The following is a 20,727-nucleotide window of genomic DNA, read 5'->3' on the forward strand; positions in this document are numbered from 1 at the left end:
AGATGCAAGGTGGCACAGGCAGGACCAGGCATCCGTCAGCGGATTTCTCTAAAGAGGGAGTAGGTTACCCTGCAAAGCCTCGCAGAGTGTTGCCACGTAACAAGAGTGATGTCATCAGCACAAAGTGATTCTCTTGTAGATGGAACAAAAATCAGCTTTCTGGGTGAGCTCCAATTTCAAAGGTTCTGTATGATTGTCAATTACGTGTTATGATCACATGCTAAGGTTTTGCTGATGGAGGAAATAAAATCACTATAATTATATCAAGTCTTTTCTTGCTGAACAGAGATATGGAATCTTAATCCATGTGCCCAAAAAGATAAATTGCAGATGCTCTATTCAAATAAGTCTAAAGGTTACATGTAAAAAAAAAATGTGAAGGAAATAGGCAGAGAAGTATGTACATGGAGATGGGTAGAGAAAACCAAATGAGGCAAACTGATCTTAAATAATTCTAGAACCCCCAAAAGCTGGGCGAACGAGCTACTCAGCAAAAGCCAAGGGTGAGTTTCCAGATGAGAAGACTGTTGCAGGGTAGGGTAGAGGAGAGGAAGATTGGAAAGCATCTGAGAGTAGAATATATATCAGCGGATATGTAGGTGAATGTCAGGGCTTGTGATCTGAGCCTAAATTGTGTATACGCTAGGTGGTGAACATGCCCGGAGCCCTTGAGGTGGGCAGGGAAGTGCCTGACAGAGTTCTGGAAACTGAGGAGCCCAGGAAAAACTGCATTCTGAAAGGAGAGTGGAGGAACACAAGTTTAGTTCAAAGACCCTGGGCCTGAGTGAAAGGAGTGATTCAGAGCAGAGCAGGGTAATTCTGGCCTCAATACCCCAGATTCCTGTGGACCCTTGTCTGAGTTCCAGAGCAAGTAACTGCTGATCCTGGTGACTCAGCATGTAGCTGGGAACACCTACTGCTATAGCATCCAGCCCTCCAGTGGCAGTGAACGTGGTAGATAGGACCTTTGGCAGGCACTAACAGGGAGTCCTGGTGGCATAAAGGTTAAGAGCTTGGTTGCTAACTGAAACGTTGGTGCACCATGGGAGAAAAGACCTGGTGACCTGCTCCTATAAAGATTACAGCCTTAGAAACCCAATGGGACAGTTCTGCTCTGTCCTATAGGTTCTCTGTGAATCTGAATCAACTTGATGGCACACAACAGCAGCAACACCTCTAGTGGACATTGGCAACTATATTGGATGCAGGCCACTCGCATCCAATTCGAAATTCCATTTCGACTGATTGGCTGCTCATAGCAGATCTCATCAAGGAGGAGATTTTAATTATATCAGATTTCATCATGGAGGTGATTACATCATTACATAACTGCTAAACTTTATCATAACTGCCAAGCCACTGAGAGTCATGGCCCTGCCAAGTTGACTCCCAACCTAAACTATCGCAGCAACTTTGCCACCCTTTGGGCATCTACTGTGACTGGAGGGGGCCAGAGGAGATTGAGGAAGAGCAGTGAGGAGGAGGAGCCAGAGAAATATTGCTTATTGAACAACATTGTGACTCTTTATCCCTAACCTGTTATGACATTGGAGATTTAGGTTTCAGGTAGAAAGTAGCAGAATAAACGAAAGGAAGGGAAAGAAATCGTTGCTAAAAGATTATGTTTGAGTTGTAATTCAATTGCTCTCAAATCTGGGCTTCTCTGAACCTGGTACATCCCACAAATCATGCCATATCTCCCATGTACAAAGATACTGTGGAGCCTCTGTTTGCCCCAGGCAGCTAGTTTGAGAGATGGGCCAGTAGACAAAGACTTTTAAAATAATAAGGCAAGTGCTAGGAAGGGGAATTTTCCAGTTCATATGTGGGCATTTGTGTTTCTTCCAAGTAAAGCAGATGCCATTTTCAAATGTGCTTCCCTAATTGTTTTTTTCTTAGCATGATTAAGGGTAGATTAACTCAAATTGCTATACAGACACTGTTAGTGGTAATACAGGGCTATGTTAACACTCTAAGTGTTTAATATTGAATGAGTCATATGTCAGGCTTCACTGTGACAAAAGGCTTCACTCTGTCAGCAAGAGAGGTCTAGTTCTGGCATATTACTAATTTCTGAAGCTTAAATCCAGGGTAGTTAGATTTATGAGGTTAACTCTTTAGTTACTATTGGTTTAACAGTATACTAGCCACTTTTTATGCCTCTGGAATGCGTAGGTAGTAAGTTATTCCAGTTGTAATGTGTTTAACCTCAAGGTGGTTCCCTTTTGAAATACGTGAAGCTCAGCAGATTAGAGTTGGAACCTTATTGTTCTGTAGGTTGAGCATTCTATTAGACGATGCTTCCTGGATGCGTTAATTTTGTAAGCTTTTGCCTTTTTCCCCTTTATTTCTGTGAGATAACATGTGCGATAGTTAGAGAGATCTGATGGGTTCGTTTTGGCTTTTCTGTGTCATATTTGGAAAACCTGAGTTTCCCCATGTAACCTGATGGAAAGGCACCCACGATAAATTCTCTATTTAGCTCTTCTTGGTATATTGTTGTACCACAGATTGGTGGTGCCAGAGTGCCACTCGCCTTTTTGGTGGCTTCTGTTACCTGATAATGTTTCTCAAAATCCATATCACCAACCAAAAGTTTAAACACACTCGATTAGTAAGCATGCATTCCAATACTGAAAACACATGCCATCAAAAAAAAATTTTTTTTTTAAATAAAAATTTGGTAATGAAAAGCTATTAATCTCTGTTTTATAATTCCTTCCACATAATAGATTTTGGTCCCTTCTCTCTCCTCCCCGCACTTTCCTATATTGTCTCATAGACCTAAACAAGACAAAACCAAGGAAATCCTTCTTTGGATAATGATAAATTTCTACAATCAGACTCTCAATCCCAAGATTTTTGACTCTTACGTAATGCATGAAAGAGCCAGTGCTTTCTTCAAAGTGGTTTATTGGGTGTGATTCAATCAAGGAAGTATTCGAGTAACCTGAATCCTGACGAGTCAGGGAGGAGGACTCATGGAAGGGCTGAGGGGAGCTGATGGAATGCAGGAGTAAGATCCTAACCTTTGAAGGGCCTATGAAAATATCTAGGTCTGCTCTGAAACTGCACAAAGGGTCTGGGTTAAAAAGTAGATTGTTGCTAGGGCCCTGAGACTGAGATTTAGACAGGTGTGAGAACCTGGGTGGTCCCTGGAGGTCAGGAGAAGCTCCAGGTGGTTTGCAGGTCGGCATCTGCCTAGGTGTTCCAGAGGATGATGACAGTGATGATGGAGGAGGCCATGAAGAGCAGGTAGAGGCCGAAGAGCAGGGAGTCCATCATGTGGCTGAACTGCACCCACAGGTCAACCAGGTGCTTCTTCTGGGCCTCGGCTTCCTGCGGGGCCCTTGCTGATTCAGGGCACCCATTTAACTCTGTTTCTCCAGGGCTGGGCATCTTCCTTGCCAACACCTCTGGCTCCTTCAGGTCTGTGGCGGGGCAGAGAGTCATCCATGGGCCGGAAAGGTCACCTGGGAGGGTAGGTGACAGAGAAGGAGGCAGGAGCAGAGGAGTGGAGGTATTGGAAGAGGGAGTGTGGGTGCTGACTTCCCTTACCAGGCAGATGGGAGGGGGTGAGATCCAGGCCCTTATTTCCCTTCTGGGGTGCAGTGGGGCAGCACTTCCTGGGGCTGGTGTAGTGCAGCAGAAGGGAGTAGAGCCACAGAGGCATGGGTGGGGGCTCGGTGGTGGCTAGGTGCAGCAGGTAGGTGATGAAGACAGTCTCTAACAGGCTAACCACCATCAGGGACAGACACAGGGCAAAGAAGACACCTGGAGGGAAGGCAGGCCTGTGTGAGGGCTAGAGTGACTTCTGAGACCTTCTTGTTCCTTCTTTTCTCAGAGGACCCTTTTCCAGGATCCTTTATCACTCTGACCTGGTTCCACTGGTCTGGCTCCCCACCCTCCCACCTTGCTTTTGTTCTCCTGATGGAGGGAGGGGCCGTACTGATGAGGGGGGTTCCATTGACAGGGAGTAAGTCATTCATCATGAGCAGGAAGACATTGTAGCCCAGCAGAAGTGTCATCTTGAATGGGGCACGATTCCCACTCTCTGCGGGCAGGTAGAAGCTGAGGGCATCAATGGCAACCAGAAAGCCACTGGGCAGCAGAAGGTTTATCACATAAAGGCTGGGCCTGCGCCTGATGGCCACCTGGTGGGGGGAGAAAGCAACAAGTGAGGAGTAGATGGGAGGCTGACCAGGCAGGTAAGAGCAAGGGTTAGGATTTGTTCCAGACCAAATTGTGTAGTAAGGAAACACCACCTCTTGTCCCTTTCCCTGTCCTGTCTCTCCATCCAAAGGCATCCTACTCGCCACAGTCTGCCTTTCCTGGTTTGATTCTGCTGTGCTCTTTACCATGAAAATGTATCTTATTCCTTCTTGGCTCAAGGTGTCAACTTCTTCCACTTTAATTTTTATCTCTACCAATGTGCTCTTAATAGGACTATGGGTATCATGTGCATGCCATTCTTGTATTTCTGCAGACAAGAGCTTGCTTTCTGGCCTACATTTTGGGGTTAGAAGGGTTTGCACTCATAACACCCTTCAGACAGCATTTCAGAACTTTTTCCACCACTTTTTTTTTTTTTTTTTAAATAAACGTAGAAACTCCTGTCCTCTAAAAGTTCTTATAGCCCTTAGGGGATAGGAAGCTTACCCTCACTGTGAATCACTGGCATGGGATCTTTGTCTCTTCCTCAAGAGACGATTTATTCAACAAAACTTGGTGCAAACAATGTGCCAGGTACTATTCTAGGTACTGGAGATTATCAATGGGGGAAAAAGTGAATAAAATCTCTGCCTTCATGGAACTTACTTTCTAGTGGGAGAGCTTAAATTCTAACGGAAGCCATAGCCATGAATCTTAGAGGGAAGATCACAACCAGGGCCCCTGAGCTCACATAAAAAATGATCTGGTCATACTGGCTGGTGCCCATAGTCATCTGCTGCTCACTTTGGTGGATACTTAGAAGTACCCATTCTCCTTTGCTCCGAATGAGGCTCAGTGACGTGTTTGAAATTTCCTGCGCTTCTTTCTCCATGCCCAGGACCATGTCCTCCACTGCAAAGGAGACCCAGACAACTCAGCCTCTCCCATGTTCCCAACTCCCTTGCCCAGCTGTTGGATTCCTCACCACTAGTGAGAGTTCCTCACTATTTCCATTTTCTGGCCTCTTCACACTCAAAATTCTTTTTCTGCCTCGCAACAGGCAACTATAATGAGCCTCACTCACCCGTGTAGATGAAAGAACCAAAGGTAAGCGTGCAGTTCTGTTGGTCAAAGGGGAAATAGAAGATGTCCAGGTTACAGATGCTGACCACCTGCATTGGTTTATCATAGCTGATGCGACCTTCACTGTTGACATAAGCCATGAGACTTGTAGGTGTCTGATCCACATCCATGCTGTATGTGAGAAGGAAAGGGAGGTGGGTCCTGTGGGTTTCCCATCAGACTTGGCCTTCCTTCTCAGGTCACTGCACTCCTGTGCTTTAGCTCTACTTGACTTGCCCTGTCCACCTATCATCGTATTCTAGGAGTTTTCTAAGCTAGTTAAGTCAGACCTTGCTCTTTTCTGAGTCTTTGTGTGGCCTCTGTTGGTTTCATCATGCCCTTCCCTGATGGGGTTTGCTTCTTGCTTTTTTGAGCCCTGATACTCACAACTCTTGGATGTAGATATCTGGAATCCATAGGTTCTCAGTTGTCATGCTGAGCTTCCCGATGCCCCCACATTCCTCTGGGTTCCATCTGATGAATGGGTTGTACCAGATCTAGAGGAGACCATGGCATGGAAGAAACAGACGGAAGGAGGGAACTAGTTTTGGTCTTGCTCTGTTTCTTGCACTTCCCTAATTTTTTCCCCTTTTTTCACTCATTTCTTCATTCTTCCACTCCCTCTCTAGGGACAACTGTCACAATATCACTAACAAGATCTTACCTGCCTCCACTTCTCTCTCAGTGTTCTCAAGGGAGACCTTGAACTTGGCTTTGAATTCTTTGGAAAGGAGCCATTTGAGTATTGGCTTCCATGACCTTGGTTTATTCACCTTCTTGCTATTCCATCTCTGCCCCCCTAAGCTAGTAGCATATTCAGGAATTATTGTGTTCTCAATGTTGGCCTGACTCTGTTTGAACTTCTCTAATTTGTGGGTATTCTCAGCTTTATCCAATGTAATCTGCAAAATTGGACTCAGGAGTGGAAAAGGGAAGGCACCATAAATGAAGGAGAAACTGAGTCTATCATACCACATTTAGCCACAGGAATGATGTCATCAGCTGAAGTTGTGCATCCTGGAAAAACAATTTCCATCCAGGATCATTAACTCCATAAAGGCAGATCTGGTGCTCCCACCCTTACTCATTCCATATGACAATTATGACTTTCAATCATTAGCCACTGAAAAATGTAGGTCAAAACAATCCAAGGTACATGGAAAATGTAAATGAAAAACCAGTATGAGGGTACCCTGGGAATAGGTTTCTTGTGCTGTATTCCAAAAAAGGGCCAGATTTTACCTGTAGAAATGTCACTGCAGCATTCCTCTTCATGTCATCCTTTTCCATAGAATGAACCTCTAATTTTGCAAATCCATTCAGGTGACCCACTGCTCATCACTAGACCATTGCAATGTTGGGTCAGGACTTACCACTTTTAGGATGGCAGACAGGGTGAAAGAGATGTTGACCTCAGTGGGGATGCTGTTGTTGATGACTGGACGGAAGGCCTTTCTGTCAAACACTGCCTGGAAGGCAGCAGGGTCCACCCCATGCTGGTCAAACCCTGAGCAGTTGATGGTGAAAGTGTCCCCTCTTCCTGTGGAGAGCAGAAAGCTTGTGAGATGGGACTGGGGCCTCTTTTTCCTCTGTGAGAGGGGTGCTGGGGTGGAGCCTGGGGAATGTTTCTGCAGAGAGAGAAGACCAGGGCACTGGGAGAGGCATTTGAGCCCCTCCCTTCTGCCCCAGCGAGGATGGACTGGGCTGGTAGGCAAATGGTGGAAGTTGATGAGGTGAGCTGTGTCAGGGCTCTGTCCTCAAGTCCATTGTTTCTGTCTCCATGCAAAACATGTTCAAATGTGTATGCAAACTCAGCTCTGATCACCACTTTACATTGTCCTGTTGTGTTTCTAACAAGCTCACCACAAACCTCTCCACCTTCACTCAGTGTCCTTCCATTGCTCACCTCTTTCCTTGAGCCATCTGGGTGATGTCACTGACAAATTTTGTAATCACATTTCTCCTCGCTGTATTAATAAGTCATAAAAGATGATCATAAATTCATGAGAAGGAAAGTAATCAAGGAGGTAGTATGCAGTTTGCAGGACCCTAAGGAAGAAGTTCGGGTTTGCTATTTCATGTGTATTTACTGTGTCTCCACGATATGCTACGACTATGTTCTTCTAAAGCTCAGTAGTATCGCCCTGGCGCTATTTTAAATAGAGTTCCTTGATACACATCTTCTATGTAACCCTTTTCTAGTCACACTTTTTTGGAGCAGAAACAGAGAATTAAGTGGTAACATCTGGTAGAGTCTCATTTTTATCTATTCTGGTCTTGTACTATCCCTCTTTGCTCATTTTCAATAATATACAAGAAAAATGCTGTGGATTGAGAAAATGATACTGGAAAAGTTTCTGTCTTTCACTATATTCTCATCCACCTCCTTCCCCTTAGTATCTTTACTGGCCATCTCATTTGGCCTCAAGAGAACTGAGAAAAAATTATTTTCCTCTTCTTAACATCGGTTGATACTCAGAAACTACAGAGATAGACTATATGCCTGGAAAGAGAGAGATGAGGGCAAGGAGAAGAGGCCAATAGAAGCACGGGAAGTGAAGAAGTAGATAAAGAGAATGGACTAGTTGTTAGATTCCTGGGAAGAGGTACAGTAATGACAGTGCCATGGAACATGTGTTTTTACCGAAACAAGCATCCAGTCATTGGCAGTCTAGGAATAACACAACTTGGCCCAAATTTACATGGTTGCTTTGCTCTTGCTTTTGTCCCATCTTACCTTGAAGCAAAAGGTGAAGAATGAGGCAAAGGAGGAATCCTTCCTCATGAGGCCCACGTCTTTCCATCTTCTTCTCCTTGGCCCTTCTCTGGGGACTTAGTGATGCTGTTGACCTTAAAAGACCACAGGCCACACCCTAGCTTTGAATAATACAGGTGTCGGGTGGCATTACCCACCCCTCTGAAAAGCACCGCTGGTGACAAGACAATGTCACAGGAGGAATACCCCCACCCTATGCCCTGACTGGAAACTCTGGTGGCATAGTGGTTAAGTACTACGGCTACTAACCAAAAGGTTGGCAGTTTGAATTCACCAGGTGCTCCTTGGAAACTCTATGTGGCAGTTCTAGTCTGTCTGATAGGGTCGCTGTGAGTCCAAATTGACTCGATGGCAGTGGGTTTGTTTTTTTTTTTTGTTTGTCTTATACCCTGACTAGGCCTGAAGCTAGTCTCCAAAGGGAACCTGGCAAATCCATTTGGAGAGGAGGAAGCAGAAATATTTATCGCTGGAGCAGTGCTAATGGCCTCCTCATACTTTTAAAGTCACTGTGGCGTATAGTGCATCATTGAAAAGGCGCATAGTGATTGCCGTTCCCTCTAGCGGGCATGCACACTTATTTTAACCCTGCTGCCATCTTTCAAAAAAAAATCTAGGGGTCTCCTTTTTTATGATCAACTTAAGACACGGAGGTTTTAAAAAATGATTTCAATACTGGCAAGTCTTTACCCTCTTTTTTTTTCCTTAATAAAAATCTAATTTTTTATCTCTTCGTGTTGTTCTTGTTGTGTGCCATTGAGTTGATTCTGACTCATAGCCACTCCATGTGACAGAGTAGAACTCCCCCATAGGGTTTTTTTGGCTGTAATCTTTATGGAAGCACATTGCCGGGTCTTTCTCCCACACCACTGCATATTTATATATTACAAACTGATTACTATACATCTTACAGTATGCTTTTCTAAGAAATAGACTTTATTTTTTAGAGGAGTTTTAGATTTACAGAAAAATTGAGCAGGAAGTATAGAGAATTCCCTTTTACCCGCTTACTTCAAGTTTTCACCTTTTGATGTTTTACGCGTGTCAGAAACAATTGGAGCCGTTTCCTGAATGAAGGAAATGAATAGTGGGGTAGGAGGGACGTGGCAGAGGGAATACTGGTCTTAGAAGAAGTTGACATAGGATTTTAAAGAAGAGGTCACGAGCTGTTGGCCTACAAGTTTATGTTGTTTTGGGCCCTACTAATTTTTTTTTTTCTTTTTAAAGGAGCCCTGGTGGCGCAAGTGGTTAAGTGCTCAGCTGCTAACTGAAAGGTCAGCAGTTCGAACCCACCACTGCTCCTAAGGAGAAAGATGTGGCAGCCTGTTTCCATAAAGATTACAGCAGCCTTGGAGACTCTACGGAGCAGTTCCTTGGAATTCACTCAACGTGAGTGGGCTTGGTTTTGATTTTGTGTTTTTAAGAAATTCGTTGGTCAACATTTAAAAACTGGGAGATTTCACGTTAAAACCGTGTTTCTGGCTTCATCTGAAGAAATAAGATCTAGCAACAATGGAGCTGCATTTCTGCTTGACAGCAATCTGCCCTATTGCCTGAGACCTGACCAGCTTCCCTAATGCATGCTTCCTGCTTGGCCTTTGTAGAATTTGAGTTTGCCTTTGTATGCTAAGACTCACTTCTTGTGTGATTCTTAACCAGCCTTGGGAAGTAATTTTAAAATACCATGCCTCGCTCCAGGCAATCACAGATCTTGACAGACTCAGGGTGCACAATCATTTGCTTTGTGGTGGAAACCAGACCGGGTATGGTTAAGTGGGCCAGGGTCATCTGTGGTTTAACCTGCTTTATTCTAGAATTATTTCTGGCAAGGAAGGCTTCAGGGAGGGTGATCATGGCTTGGAGAAAGAAGACAGACCAGCTGCTTCAATGAAGAAGCTTACAGATTGCTGTGGCCTGATACAGTAAGAAACCAAAATGCTGTTTATACAAGAATCTTGTCACTGCTTACAACCTCTGTTTCCTCATCTCTAAAACCAGGAGGCTGAAACCTCACTTGCAAGGGTTTTAGTGGTTTAGAGATAGTGTACATGCAGTGCCTTGCTCATCACAAGCTATTATGTAATAAATTGCAGCACAAATAACTGTAAAAGTGGCAGTAATCTTAGTTGTTCTTGTACTCTGGCTAGCCTCAAGTTGTCTAGGTTGCTTCAGCCTGAAAGGAATCTTCTGAACTTAATATGTCTGTGTCGAAGTCTAGCACAACTAGATGGTGCCCAGCTACCACCACTGACTGCTCTGACAGGATCACAATAGAGGGTCCCAGACAGAGCTGGAGAAAAATGTAGAACAAAATTTTAACGCGCATGTGTGCGCGCGCACACACATACACACACACACACAAAAGACCAGACTTACTGGTCTGACAGAGACTGGAGAAACCCTGAGGGTATGGCCCCTGGACACATTTATAGCTCAATAATGAAGTTACTCCTGAGGCTCACCCTTCAGCCAGAGATTAGACAGGCCCATAAAACAAAATGAGACTAAATGGGCACACCAGCCCAGGGGCAGGATGAGAAGGCAGGAGAGGACAGGAAAGCTGAAATGGGGAACTAAAGGTCAAGAAGGGGAGAGTGTTGACATGTCCTGCGGTTGGCGACCAATGTCACAAAACACTATATGTATTAATTGTTTAATGAGAAACTAGTTTGCTCTGTAAACCTTCACCTAAAGTACAATAAATAAATAAAATGTCTGGGTTGAACAAAGCAACCTCAGTTCCTGTGAGCATAAACAAGAGAAAAAAAAAAATCGTCGCCATCAAGTCAATTCTGACTCATAGCGACCCTATAGGACAGAGTAGAACTGCTCCATAGGGTTTCCAAGGAGGGATTGGTGGATTCCAACTGCCAACCTGTTGGTTAGCAGCTGAATTCTTAACCAGAGGGCACTGGGTTTTTAGGCTACCAGGGGACCTCACGTGAGCATAAGAGCCCTTTTTCCTCAGCCTTGCTCAGCTAGGTACTGATTGGGTTAATCCCTCTACTCAGAATTACTCTTTCTCATTTGAGGATCCCTTCCTTTTTAGAAAGTTTTAGACTTTAGATGAACATTTAGACTTTAGATCAAAATTTCCCAAAGCAATTTCTGCAGAACGCTCACATTGCTGTTTCTAAAAAAATATTTTGTTATTTCTGTTCAAATAAGCCTGGGAAATGCTGAATTAAAAAGGCTAAACAGGTTTCTTATTATTGTATTATTTCTCAAAGCCTTCATTAAAATGCTAATGTGATTTTTGAATATCATATACATCATTTCCCAAACTTAGGTGACCTTGGAGTCCTCCCCCACCCCTCTTCCTTCTCCGCTATCTTGCAGGACTAGAAGTCCATGGATTATATTTTGGGAAATACTGCTTTAGGTAAATAGAATGAATCTAGAAGGAAAAAAAAACTTTTTTTTTTTTTTGGAATTTGTCTGGAATTTGCTATAGATAGAATACAGAATGCACATAGTATGTGTATAAATAAACCAACAAGTTTAAAAAAAGAAACTGGATAAATATTTTACAACATAATAGAAAGTAAAATGGATATGAATTCAAGCTGTCTCTGGATCCCTTAGCAATCTACACCTTGACTGACTCAAGGAGGAGTCTTTTTTCTCTCCTTTAGATCAGTGATGACCTGCCAGCTGCAGGCCATATGTCATCCACCTAGATCTAATTTTAGAATGAGAGTTTAAAAAAGATGCTTTGATCTTGCTACTTCTCAAATAAGCACAGGCAGCAACATTTTAGTAGCTGAAAAAGAATGCAGATTTTTCTCATTGGTAGTCTCATATTCAATAAAATGTATTATTTGTATTTTAAGAATTTTTTTTTCCCCTTGGGACTGAATAAAATTTTATTTTGAATGAAAAATAAATGTAACCTGCATATATTTTTAAATTTTCCTGAAATGACATTCATGCGGAAAAGATTATTATCGTAAGTGTAGACCAAAGTTATTTATATCTTCTACTGATCAAAAATTCATATTTACAAAGCAAAACACTTGAGAACTTTTGAGGGATGAATGACTGGGGGTGTCCATTCTTCTAGTCTGCCTAGCCCAGTGTTGACAATAAGGCTCCCTCTTGGCTGGGGTATGGATTCTGTGTTCTCTGGTTTAATGGGACCCTGTTGACTTCCATGCCATGGCCTGACAGATGCACAGCCAATACTTCATGATAATGTGGCAGAATTCCTCATACATACTGTCATGGATTGAATTCTGTCCCCCCAAAATGTGTGTCAACTTGGTTAGGCCATGATTCCCAGTATTGTGTGGTTGTCCTTCATTTTGTGGTTGTAATTTTATGTTAAAGAGGATTAGGGTGGGATTCTAACACCCATACTAAGGTCACATCCTTGATCCAATGTAAAGGGAGTTTCCCTGGGGTGTGGCCTGCATCACCTTTTTATCTTACAGGAGATAAAAGGACAGGGAAGCAAGCAGAGAGTGGGGACCCCATACCACCAAGGAAGCAGTGCCTGGAGCAGAGTGTGTCCAGGGGAAGATTGATGACAAGGACCTTCTTCCAGAGCAGACAGAGAAAGCCTTCCCTTGGAGCTGACGCCCTAAATTGGGACTTCTATCCTACTAGACTGTGAGAGGATAAATTTCTCTTTGTCGAAGCTATCCACTTGTGGTAGTTCTGTTATAGCAGCACTAGATAACTAACACACACATTTTCATTAGAAAACAAACAAACAAACCAAACCTGTTGTCCTTGAGTTGATTCAGACTCATAGTGACCCTATAGGACAGAGTAGAAATGCCCCTTAGGGTTTCCAAGGAGTGGCTGGTGGATTTGAACTGCCAGCCTTTGGGTTAGCAGCCAAGCTCTGAACCACTGTACCACCAGGGCCCTTTATCATTAAGAGACGTTAGAAATACTGTACCAATAACATCAATAAAATGTTATTCAATCGATCAAATAATTTCCTAATTATCATTTTGGGAGGATTAAATTCTGAAATCTGCCAATGGGCCTGGATGTTTGTTTTAGCTGAGTAGACTTAGAAGGTTGTTCTGTAAAAACATGGAAATTACAGTGCTGTTGGGACCTCAGATTTGAGTAGGAGAGTTACAGGAAGTGAAATGGGGTATTATGTGGGGCCAGGTCACGGAGGACCTTGTATATCAAGCTAAGGTTTGGTTTTATTCTATAGCCCAGTGTTCCCAAACTAAATAAGGCTCCACCCTCTTTTAAGGTAAACAATTCTCTCAAACCCCTGATGTTGACTTAATTTACATTGTTCTTGTTGTTAGGTGTGGCTGAGTCAGTTGCCTGGTCCTGCACCATTCTCACAATCCTTGCTATGCTTGAGCCCATTGTTGCAGCCACTGTGTCAGTCCACTTTGTTGAGGGTCTTCCTCTCTTTTGCTGACCCTCTACCTTACCAAGCATGATGTCCTTCTCCAGGGATTGGTCCCTCTTGATAATATGTCCAAAGTAATTGAGACAAACTTTAATAGTTTAATGTTCATCCTCACTTCTAAGGAGCATTCTGGGTGTACTTCTTCCAAGACAGTTTTGTTCATTCTTCTGACAGTCCATGGTATTCTTCACCAATACCCCAATTCAAGTATGTCAGTTTTCTTTGGTCTTGCTTATTCATTGTCCAGATTTTGCATGAATATGAGGCGATTGAAAATATCATGGCTTGAGTCAGGCACACCTTAGTCCTCAAAGTGACATCTTTGCTTTTTAATACTTTAAAGGGGTCTTTTGCAGCAGATTTGCCCAACGGAGTACATCAGATTTCTTGACTGCTGCTTTCATGGGTGTTGATTGTGGATCCAAGTAAAATGAAATCCTTGACAACTTCACTCTTTTCTCCATTTATCATGATGTTGCTTATTGGTCCAGTTGTGAGGATTTTTGTTTTATTTATTTTGAGGTATAATCCATATTGAAGGCTGTAGTCTTTCATCTTCATCAGTAAGTACTTCAAGACCTCTTCACTTTCGGCAAGCAAGGTTGTGTCATCTGCATAATGTGGATTGTTAATGAGTCTTCCTTCAATCTTCATGTTGTGTTCTTCATACAGTCCAGCTTCTCAGATCATTTGCTCAGCATACAGCTTGAATAAATATGGTTGAAAGGATATTATATATTACTTAAATATGTGTATTCATAAAGTCATGTACAAAGTCCTTATAGGTACAGCTCTCACACCAGTATAAAATTAAAATAAATTTGCAAATTATACACAATCAAGACTATAAAATGAATGCAACACTAATGTGGTAAATAGTATTGGTTTGCTAAAATTAGATCACTGCTGCCATTCCCCCCCCTCTTTTTTAACAAGGAGCTAGTTTTTGACCACTTATCAGTTATTCTGAAGAACCAATCAAGTTGATTGTGCATCTCAAGATACAGTACTTAGAAACTTAAAAAAGACAATTGTTTATTGCATACTAACTACTACTGTTATTGCTAGTGAACACTGGCAAGTTGTTTCTACAGAAGTAGGAACTGCATAATACTTCCCTTCATAATGTGAATATGGGACGTGACTCATCATAACATGCCTGGACTTCTGTGTGCCCTTTGCAGACTCAGCTTCCCGTCACAGTTCTCTATTTCAAGTACTGTGAAACCTGTGTTATATAACATGTTATTGTGTCATTTGGGCCCTGGGGGTTGCAAATGGTTTGCACTTGACTACAAACTTAAAGGTTGTCAGTTCAAACCCACCCAGCGGCACCTTGGAAGAAAGAGCTGGTGATCCGCTTCCGTAAACAGTACGGCCACGCAAACACTATGGAGCAGTTCTCCTGGCAAACAGGTTTTGTTTTTCTGTGTTGTCATATGACTTTCATTTGGCATTGTTTACGTATTAAATCATCTCCCCTTCTTTTCAAATTTGCCTGAGACCATTAAAGACATGGTTTACTCTGCCACACTATTCTGTTTCCATGATGTCAGGTAAAAAATTAGATTTATTAACCCACTTTTAAAAAACGAAGTCTCATTCCATGAAAATGGCTTTCATTGCAAAATTGATCTGCAAAAGAGAAATTTTGTCTTTATTACTGTCTTGGAAGAAGTACAGCCACAATGCTCCTTAGAAGCAAGGATGACAAGACTTCGTCTCACATATTTTGGACATGTTATCAGGAAAGACCAGTCCCTGGAGAAGGACATCATGCTTGGTAAAGTACAGGGTCAGCAAGAAAGATGAAGACCCTCAACGAGACGGATTGACACAGCGGCTGCAACAATGGGCTCAAGCATAACAACAACTGTGAGGATGGTGCAGGCCAGGCAGTGTTCCCTCCTGTTGTATACGGATAGAGTCCCTATGAGTTGGAACCGACTCCATGGCACCTAACAACACCACCAACGGACAGAAGTGTTCAGTGCGAGTGCTACAGTGGGAGTGATCATTAACATTTCCATTAGTTCCTGACAAGCTGGGTAGGGGACGGTGTCGGGAGGCTATTTCAGTAGAGCACTTTTCTTGTCGATGAATGGTACCACCAACTATCTACGCCTTCAACCAGGAACCTAGGCACTGCCCTTGACACCTCTTTCTCTCACCCTGATATCTAATTGGTCACCAAGTTCTATGGATTTTACCTCTTACAGTTCTCTCAAGTCCATCCACTTCTCTTCATCCCTGCCACCACAACCCACATCCCAGCCACCGTCATCTGTTCCCTGGACTGCAGTGGTCACTCCCAGCTGGACTCTTCTCTTCCATTCTGGCTGATTCTAATTCTTTCTCCATATTGCCAGCCACGGCGCAGTTTTCAAAGGCAAATTTGATCATCTCAACCCTTAGCCCAGTCACCCTTTAAGACCTTTCAATGGCAGGTATTATGGATTGAATCCCCAACCCCAGTGCCGTGGAGTCGATTCCGACTCATAATGTCCCCCCCAAAACGTATGTTGTAAATCCTAACCTGTATGCCTATGGTTATAATCCCATTTAGGAATGGGTTGCCTTAGTGGCATCACTAGGGGGATATGGACTGCACCCCCGACACTGTCAGAAAGGATGACACCAAAATGACCCTAGGGCCTGCAGGGGTGGGGCCAGCGCTGCTGTGGGAGGGGCTGCCAAGGTAGTGGTGTCACTAGGGTTGGTGTCACCCATCACCCAGTGTGGTAACTCATCAACACCACACCCAACCCCCCACTGTCACCTGCTCGTCAGGTTGCTGGTGGGGTTGAAGCGCCCACCATTGGGCAGAGAGGAGGGTCTCCACCTTGGCTAGTGGGAGAGGGGAGGAGCTGTGGCGAGCGGTGGTGGGCGGGCCTAGGAGCAGCAGGCTGCGTGATGCCAGGCTGCTCTGCCCATGGTGGGGGGGTTCCTGCTAGCCAGCCCTGCCCATTATGGGGGGGTGACACCATGAGTTACCACACTGAGTGACACCAACCCTAATGATGCAACTGGGTTGTCTTTGTTGTGTTAACGAGAAAGGATTAGTGTAGGGTGTATCTTGAGTCAATCTCTTTTGAGATATAAAAGAGATTAAACAAGCAAGCAGAGCAGAGTTGGGGGAAGACAGATGCCAAGGCACATAAAGATTGCCCAGGAGTAGGAGGTCAGAAGAGACAAGGACCTCACTGCCTGCCAAGTTTCCTATCTAACCTTTGGAATAGCTGTTGTCAGTTTGATCCCATATAGACAGTTCTTTAAAAGAGCATAATGCTTAAGACAGTCTTTACTAATTAAGTTAAACTATCATTTGTTTTGGAAACTCTGGTGGCACAGGGGTTAAGTGTTATGGCTGCTCACCAAAGGGACGGCAGTTCAGATCTACCAGGCGCTCCTTGGAAACTCTATGTGGCAGTTCTATTCTGTCCTGTAGGGTCGCTGTGAGTTGGAATTGACTCGATGGCACTGGTTTTTTTTTTTTTTTTATTGTTTGTTTTAAAGAAAACTTCAGGGGGATATTTTTGGTTTAAGGTTTAGAGATCATCTCAGGGCAGTAGTTTCCGGGGTTCATCCAGGCTCAGTGGCTCCAGAAAGGCTGAATTCCCTGAGAATTTGAAATTCTATTCTGCATTTCCCCCACTTTTGATCAGGGTTCTTTTATAGAATCTTTGATCAAAACGTTCAGTAATGGTAGCTGGGCACCATCCAGTTCTTCTGGTCTCGTGGCAAAGGAGGCAATGGAGGCAATTAACCAAACATTCCATTTCCTCCTCCTATTCCTGACTCCTTCTTCCTCTGTTGCTCTAGGCTAATAGAGACCAATTGTTGTACCTTGGATGGCTGCTGGCAAACTTTTAAGACCCCAGACACTACATGCAATGAACTAGGAAGTGGAACAGAAACAATAGGACGTTAGGCCAATCAACTGGGATGACACATAAAACCATGACCCTAAACCTCCAAACCAAGAAAACATGTTCCATGACGTGTTTGGTTATACATAAGCAGCATCAGCAGCTGCTCCTCTTTTGCTGATGATGTTGTTGTAGAAATATACATCACAAAACAATTGCCAATTCAACTTTTTACAGATGTACAGCTTAGTGATATTAATTACATTAATTGTAAGCCACTGAATTTTAGGGGTCTATTTGAGGTATTTTTTTTTTTTATTTGAGGTTTAGGAGCTATGGTGGTACATTGGTTAAGCATTTGGCTGCTAACTGTAAGGTCAGTGGTTCAAACCAACCCAGCGGCTCCATGGGAGAAGAGACCTGGCGATCTGCTCCTGTAAAGATTTCAGCCTAGGAAATACTGTGGGCGCAGTGCTACTCTGTCCTATAGGGTCGCTATGAGTCAGAATTGACTCAATGGGACACAACAACACTATTGGAGGTCTAACAAGACAGCCTATTTTCGACGCACAAATTTGGCCAAATTGCTCTTTAATGTGATTTTATCAATTTATACTCACTCTACCAGCAATGTATGAGGCATCCTGTTTCTCCCAATCTTTGACATGGTATCCTAGTAACCAAAAAACAAAACAAAACAAAAAAAAACCCATTGCCATCAAAGTCAATTCTGGCTCATAGCAGCGTTGTAGGACAGAGTAGAGCTGCCCCATAGATTTCCAAGGAGCGGCTGGTGGATTCGAACTGCCGACCTTTTGGTTAGCAGCTGAGCTCTTAACCACTGTGCCACCAGGGCTCCCATTAGGTGAGCATAAAATGACACTTATTTGCTTATTGCTGTTTTCATATTCATTTCCATGGTTATTAGTGACATTGAGTGACTTTTCATAATTAAGTGGCTTTTCAGAGTTCCTTTTCTGTGAACTGTTTATATCATTTTCCTATTGGGTTATTTTCCATTTTCTTACTGAGTTGTGTTGTGAATTTGGGAGTGATATATTCCAACTCTCAGGCAAAGAGCTAGAGAATTTATTTTGTAATACAGAATTGTATGCATTTAAAGTAATATTTATGTTTTATAATGTTTTTAAAATTGTGCTTTAGGTGAAAGTTTACAGAGTAAATTAGTTTCTCATTAAACAATTAATATACAAATTGCTCTGACAGGGATCACAGTATAGGGTCCCAGAGAGAGTTGGAGAAAAATGTAGAACAAAATTTTTACTCACACACACACACACACACACACACACACACACACACACACACACACACACACACAAAGAGACCAGACTTATTGGTCTGACAGAGACTGGAGAAACTCCAAGAGTATGGCCCCAGGACACCCTTTTAGGTCAGTAATGAAGTCACTCCTGAAGCTCACCCTTCAGCCAAAGAGTAGACAGGCACATAAAACAAAACAAGACTAAATGGACACACCAGCCCACGGGCAAGGAGGAGAAGGCAGGAGGGGACAGGAAAGCTAGTAATGGGAAACCCAAGGTCGAGAAGGGGAGAGTGTTGACATATCATGGGATTGGCAATGTCACAAAACAATATGCATATTAATTGTTTAATGAGAAACTAGTTTGGTCTGTAAACCTTCATCTAAAGTACAATAAAAAAATTAAAATTAAAAAGCAAATAAATATAAGCAAAATTTATCTTTATTATTTGTTCCTGTATCTTGTTTAAGAAGTTCTTCCCTACTTCCAAGCTCATAACTAAAAGTTTCAAAGTTTTCCCTTCCACAGTGAGGCTTTTGATCTACCTGGAATTGATGTTTCTGTGTAGTATGAAGTAGGAATCTCTGAGTTTTTTTTTTTTCCCATATGAATAACCAATTTTCCCAGCACTATTTGTTGAATCGTTTTCCCTTCCCTACTGATTTGTTAGGATTTGTCATAAATCAAGTTTACATATATACGTGTTTTTAGGTTTTTTTCAATTGCATTGGTCTATTAATCCATCCTTGAGCAAGAGTGGAGCCCTGGTGGCGCAGCAGTTAAGAGCTCAGCTACTAACCAAGAGGTCGGCAGTTGGAATCCACCAGCTGTTTCTTGGAAACCCTACAGGGCAGTTCTACTCTGTCCTATAGGGGTGGTATGAGTCGGAATCAACTTGGGGGCAGTGGGTTTGGTTTATAATTGGTTTTGTGCAAGAGAACAATGAGTTAACTAACTACTTCACCTTTCTGACAGGTTAGTGTCTTCACACTAACTCGTTCTCTCTCTTTTCATCTCTGAAATGGATAACCATAATACCTGCCCACAGAGTTGTTATGGAGATTAAATGAAACTAGAAACGTATGGAAAGCACCAGGTACACGGTAGGTCAAGACCCTGCGTGGTGCAAAGGGTTAATTCACTCTCACTCTCAGCTCCGCTGCTAACAGAAAGGTTGGATGTTTGAGTCCCACCCAGAAGCACCTTGGAAGAAAGGCCTGGTGATCCACTTCTGAAAAATAAGCCACTGAAAACCCTGTGCAGTACAGTTCTAGTCTGACACACATGGGGCTGCCATTAGAATCAACTCAAGGGCAACGGGATTTTACTGGTACATCGTAACTGTGGGCATGTTTTGATGTTGAAGGCACAGATGAAGGACAGAGAGAAATAGGGTAACTTCTCTGGGTACCTCCGCTTCATTTAAAAAAAAAAAAAAAAAAAAAAAAGGATGGGTTAGCAAGCATACCATTTCTAAGGCTCTTGCCACTTCTAAGCCTGTGATCCTAACATTTCATTATCCAGAAACCAGGCAGCACAATGTTACAGGGCGGGCAGTTGCGATAAAGTGAGAGAGGCAGTATCTGCCTAGAACGCAGGGTCTAACCACCAGCAAGCGAAACGTTAACAGCAGGTGAGATCTGGGGCTGGCCGGTCGTGTTGACGACTCTCCAAGGCAGACGCAGATGCAGCTGCAATGACCTTCACGGCGTTTTCCGCTGCATAAGCGCCGCGCACCGCCAGGGCGGCTCTGCCCGAGATCACAGGGCTACAGTCCACCCTCCCGGGTGCGCACTGGGGCACTCGTCCTCACAGAAGGTTCCAGACCCAGTCGCAGAGGCACCGGGAAGGACAGCGCACAGCCGGGAGCGCGATGGAAAGGAGGAACAGTCTGCACCTCCTCCAGGGCCCCATCAGCGCTTCCGGGAAATGTAGTCCTCTGTCGCGCGCAGAGCCGCGGACGCCTGGAAGGCGAACTACAATTCCCATTCGCCTTGGGGAGTCTTTGTGTTGCGCGCCTGCGCGCTGTGGCGCCCATGCTGCTATAAAGGCTTGTTTTGCTCAGGGGCTGATGCTCGGGAGCGTGGTTGAGTGGCCGGCGCGGCCTTGCAGGAGCTGGGGCGCAGGTAGGTGGAGGCC

General features: G+C 43.6%; 2 protein-coding genes and 1 long non-coding RNA gene across 6 annotated transcripts in view; 2 read left to right on the forward strand and 1 right to left on the reverse strand.

Moving 5' to 3' along the window:
- LOC111751424 (uncharacterized) overlaps positions 1-12,997 on the forward strand; it is an 84,724-nt gene extending 71,727 nt beyond the window's left edge. Inside the window, exons 7-9 of the long non-coding RNA XR_002786480.2 lie at positions 9,275-9,436; positions 9,862-9,969; positions 12,481-12,997. This is a non-coding gene — a long non-coding RNA (uncharacterized LOC111751424). The remainder of the gene's footprint in view (positions 1-9,274; positions 9,437-9,861; positions 9,970-12,480) is intronic.
- On the reverse strand, positions 3,007-6,472 carry LOC100660490 (5-hydroxytryptamine receptor 3D-like). The gene is given in 5 exon segments (XM_023551494.2): positions 3,007-3,431; positions 3,559-3,774; positions 3,913-3,959; positions 3,961-4,154; positions 5,237-6,472. Coding segments are annotated over 5 exon segments (978 nt in total). The 5' UTR covers positions 5,528-6,472; the 3' UTR covers positions 3,007-3,201.
- A 7,418-nt stretch (positions 12,998-20,415) lies between the features above and the next one.
- The window catches only part of ABCC5 (ATP binding cassette subfamily C member 5), a 120,050-nt gene continuing 119,738 nt past the window's right edge, over positions 20,416-20,727 (forward strand). Inside the window, exon 1 of one of the 4 annotated variants that reach the window (XM_064279328.1) lies at positions 20,416-20,714. The gene's annotated coding sequence lies outside the window, so the exon portion shown is untranslated. The remainder of the gene's footprint in view (positions 20,715-20,727) is intronic. The other 3 variants (XM_064279339.1, XM_003412881.4, XM_010592811.3) reach the window with 3 other exon arrangements.

Source organism: Loxodonta africana, chromosome 1, assembly GCF_030014295.1.
Source record: "Loxodonta africana isolate mLoxAfr1 chromosome 1, mLoxAfr1.hap2, whole genome shotgun sequence".
In the NCBI taxonomy this organism is placed as follows: Eukaryota; Metazoa; Chordata; class Mammalia; order Proboscidea; family Elephantidae; genus Loxodonta; species Loxodonta africana.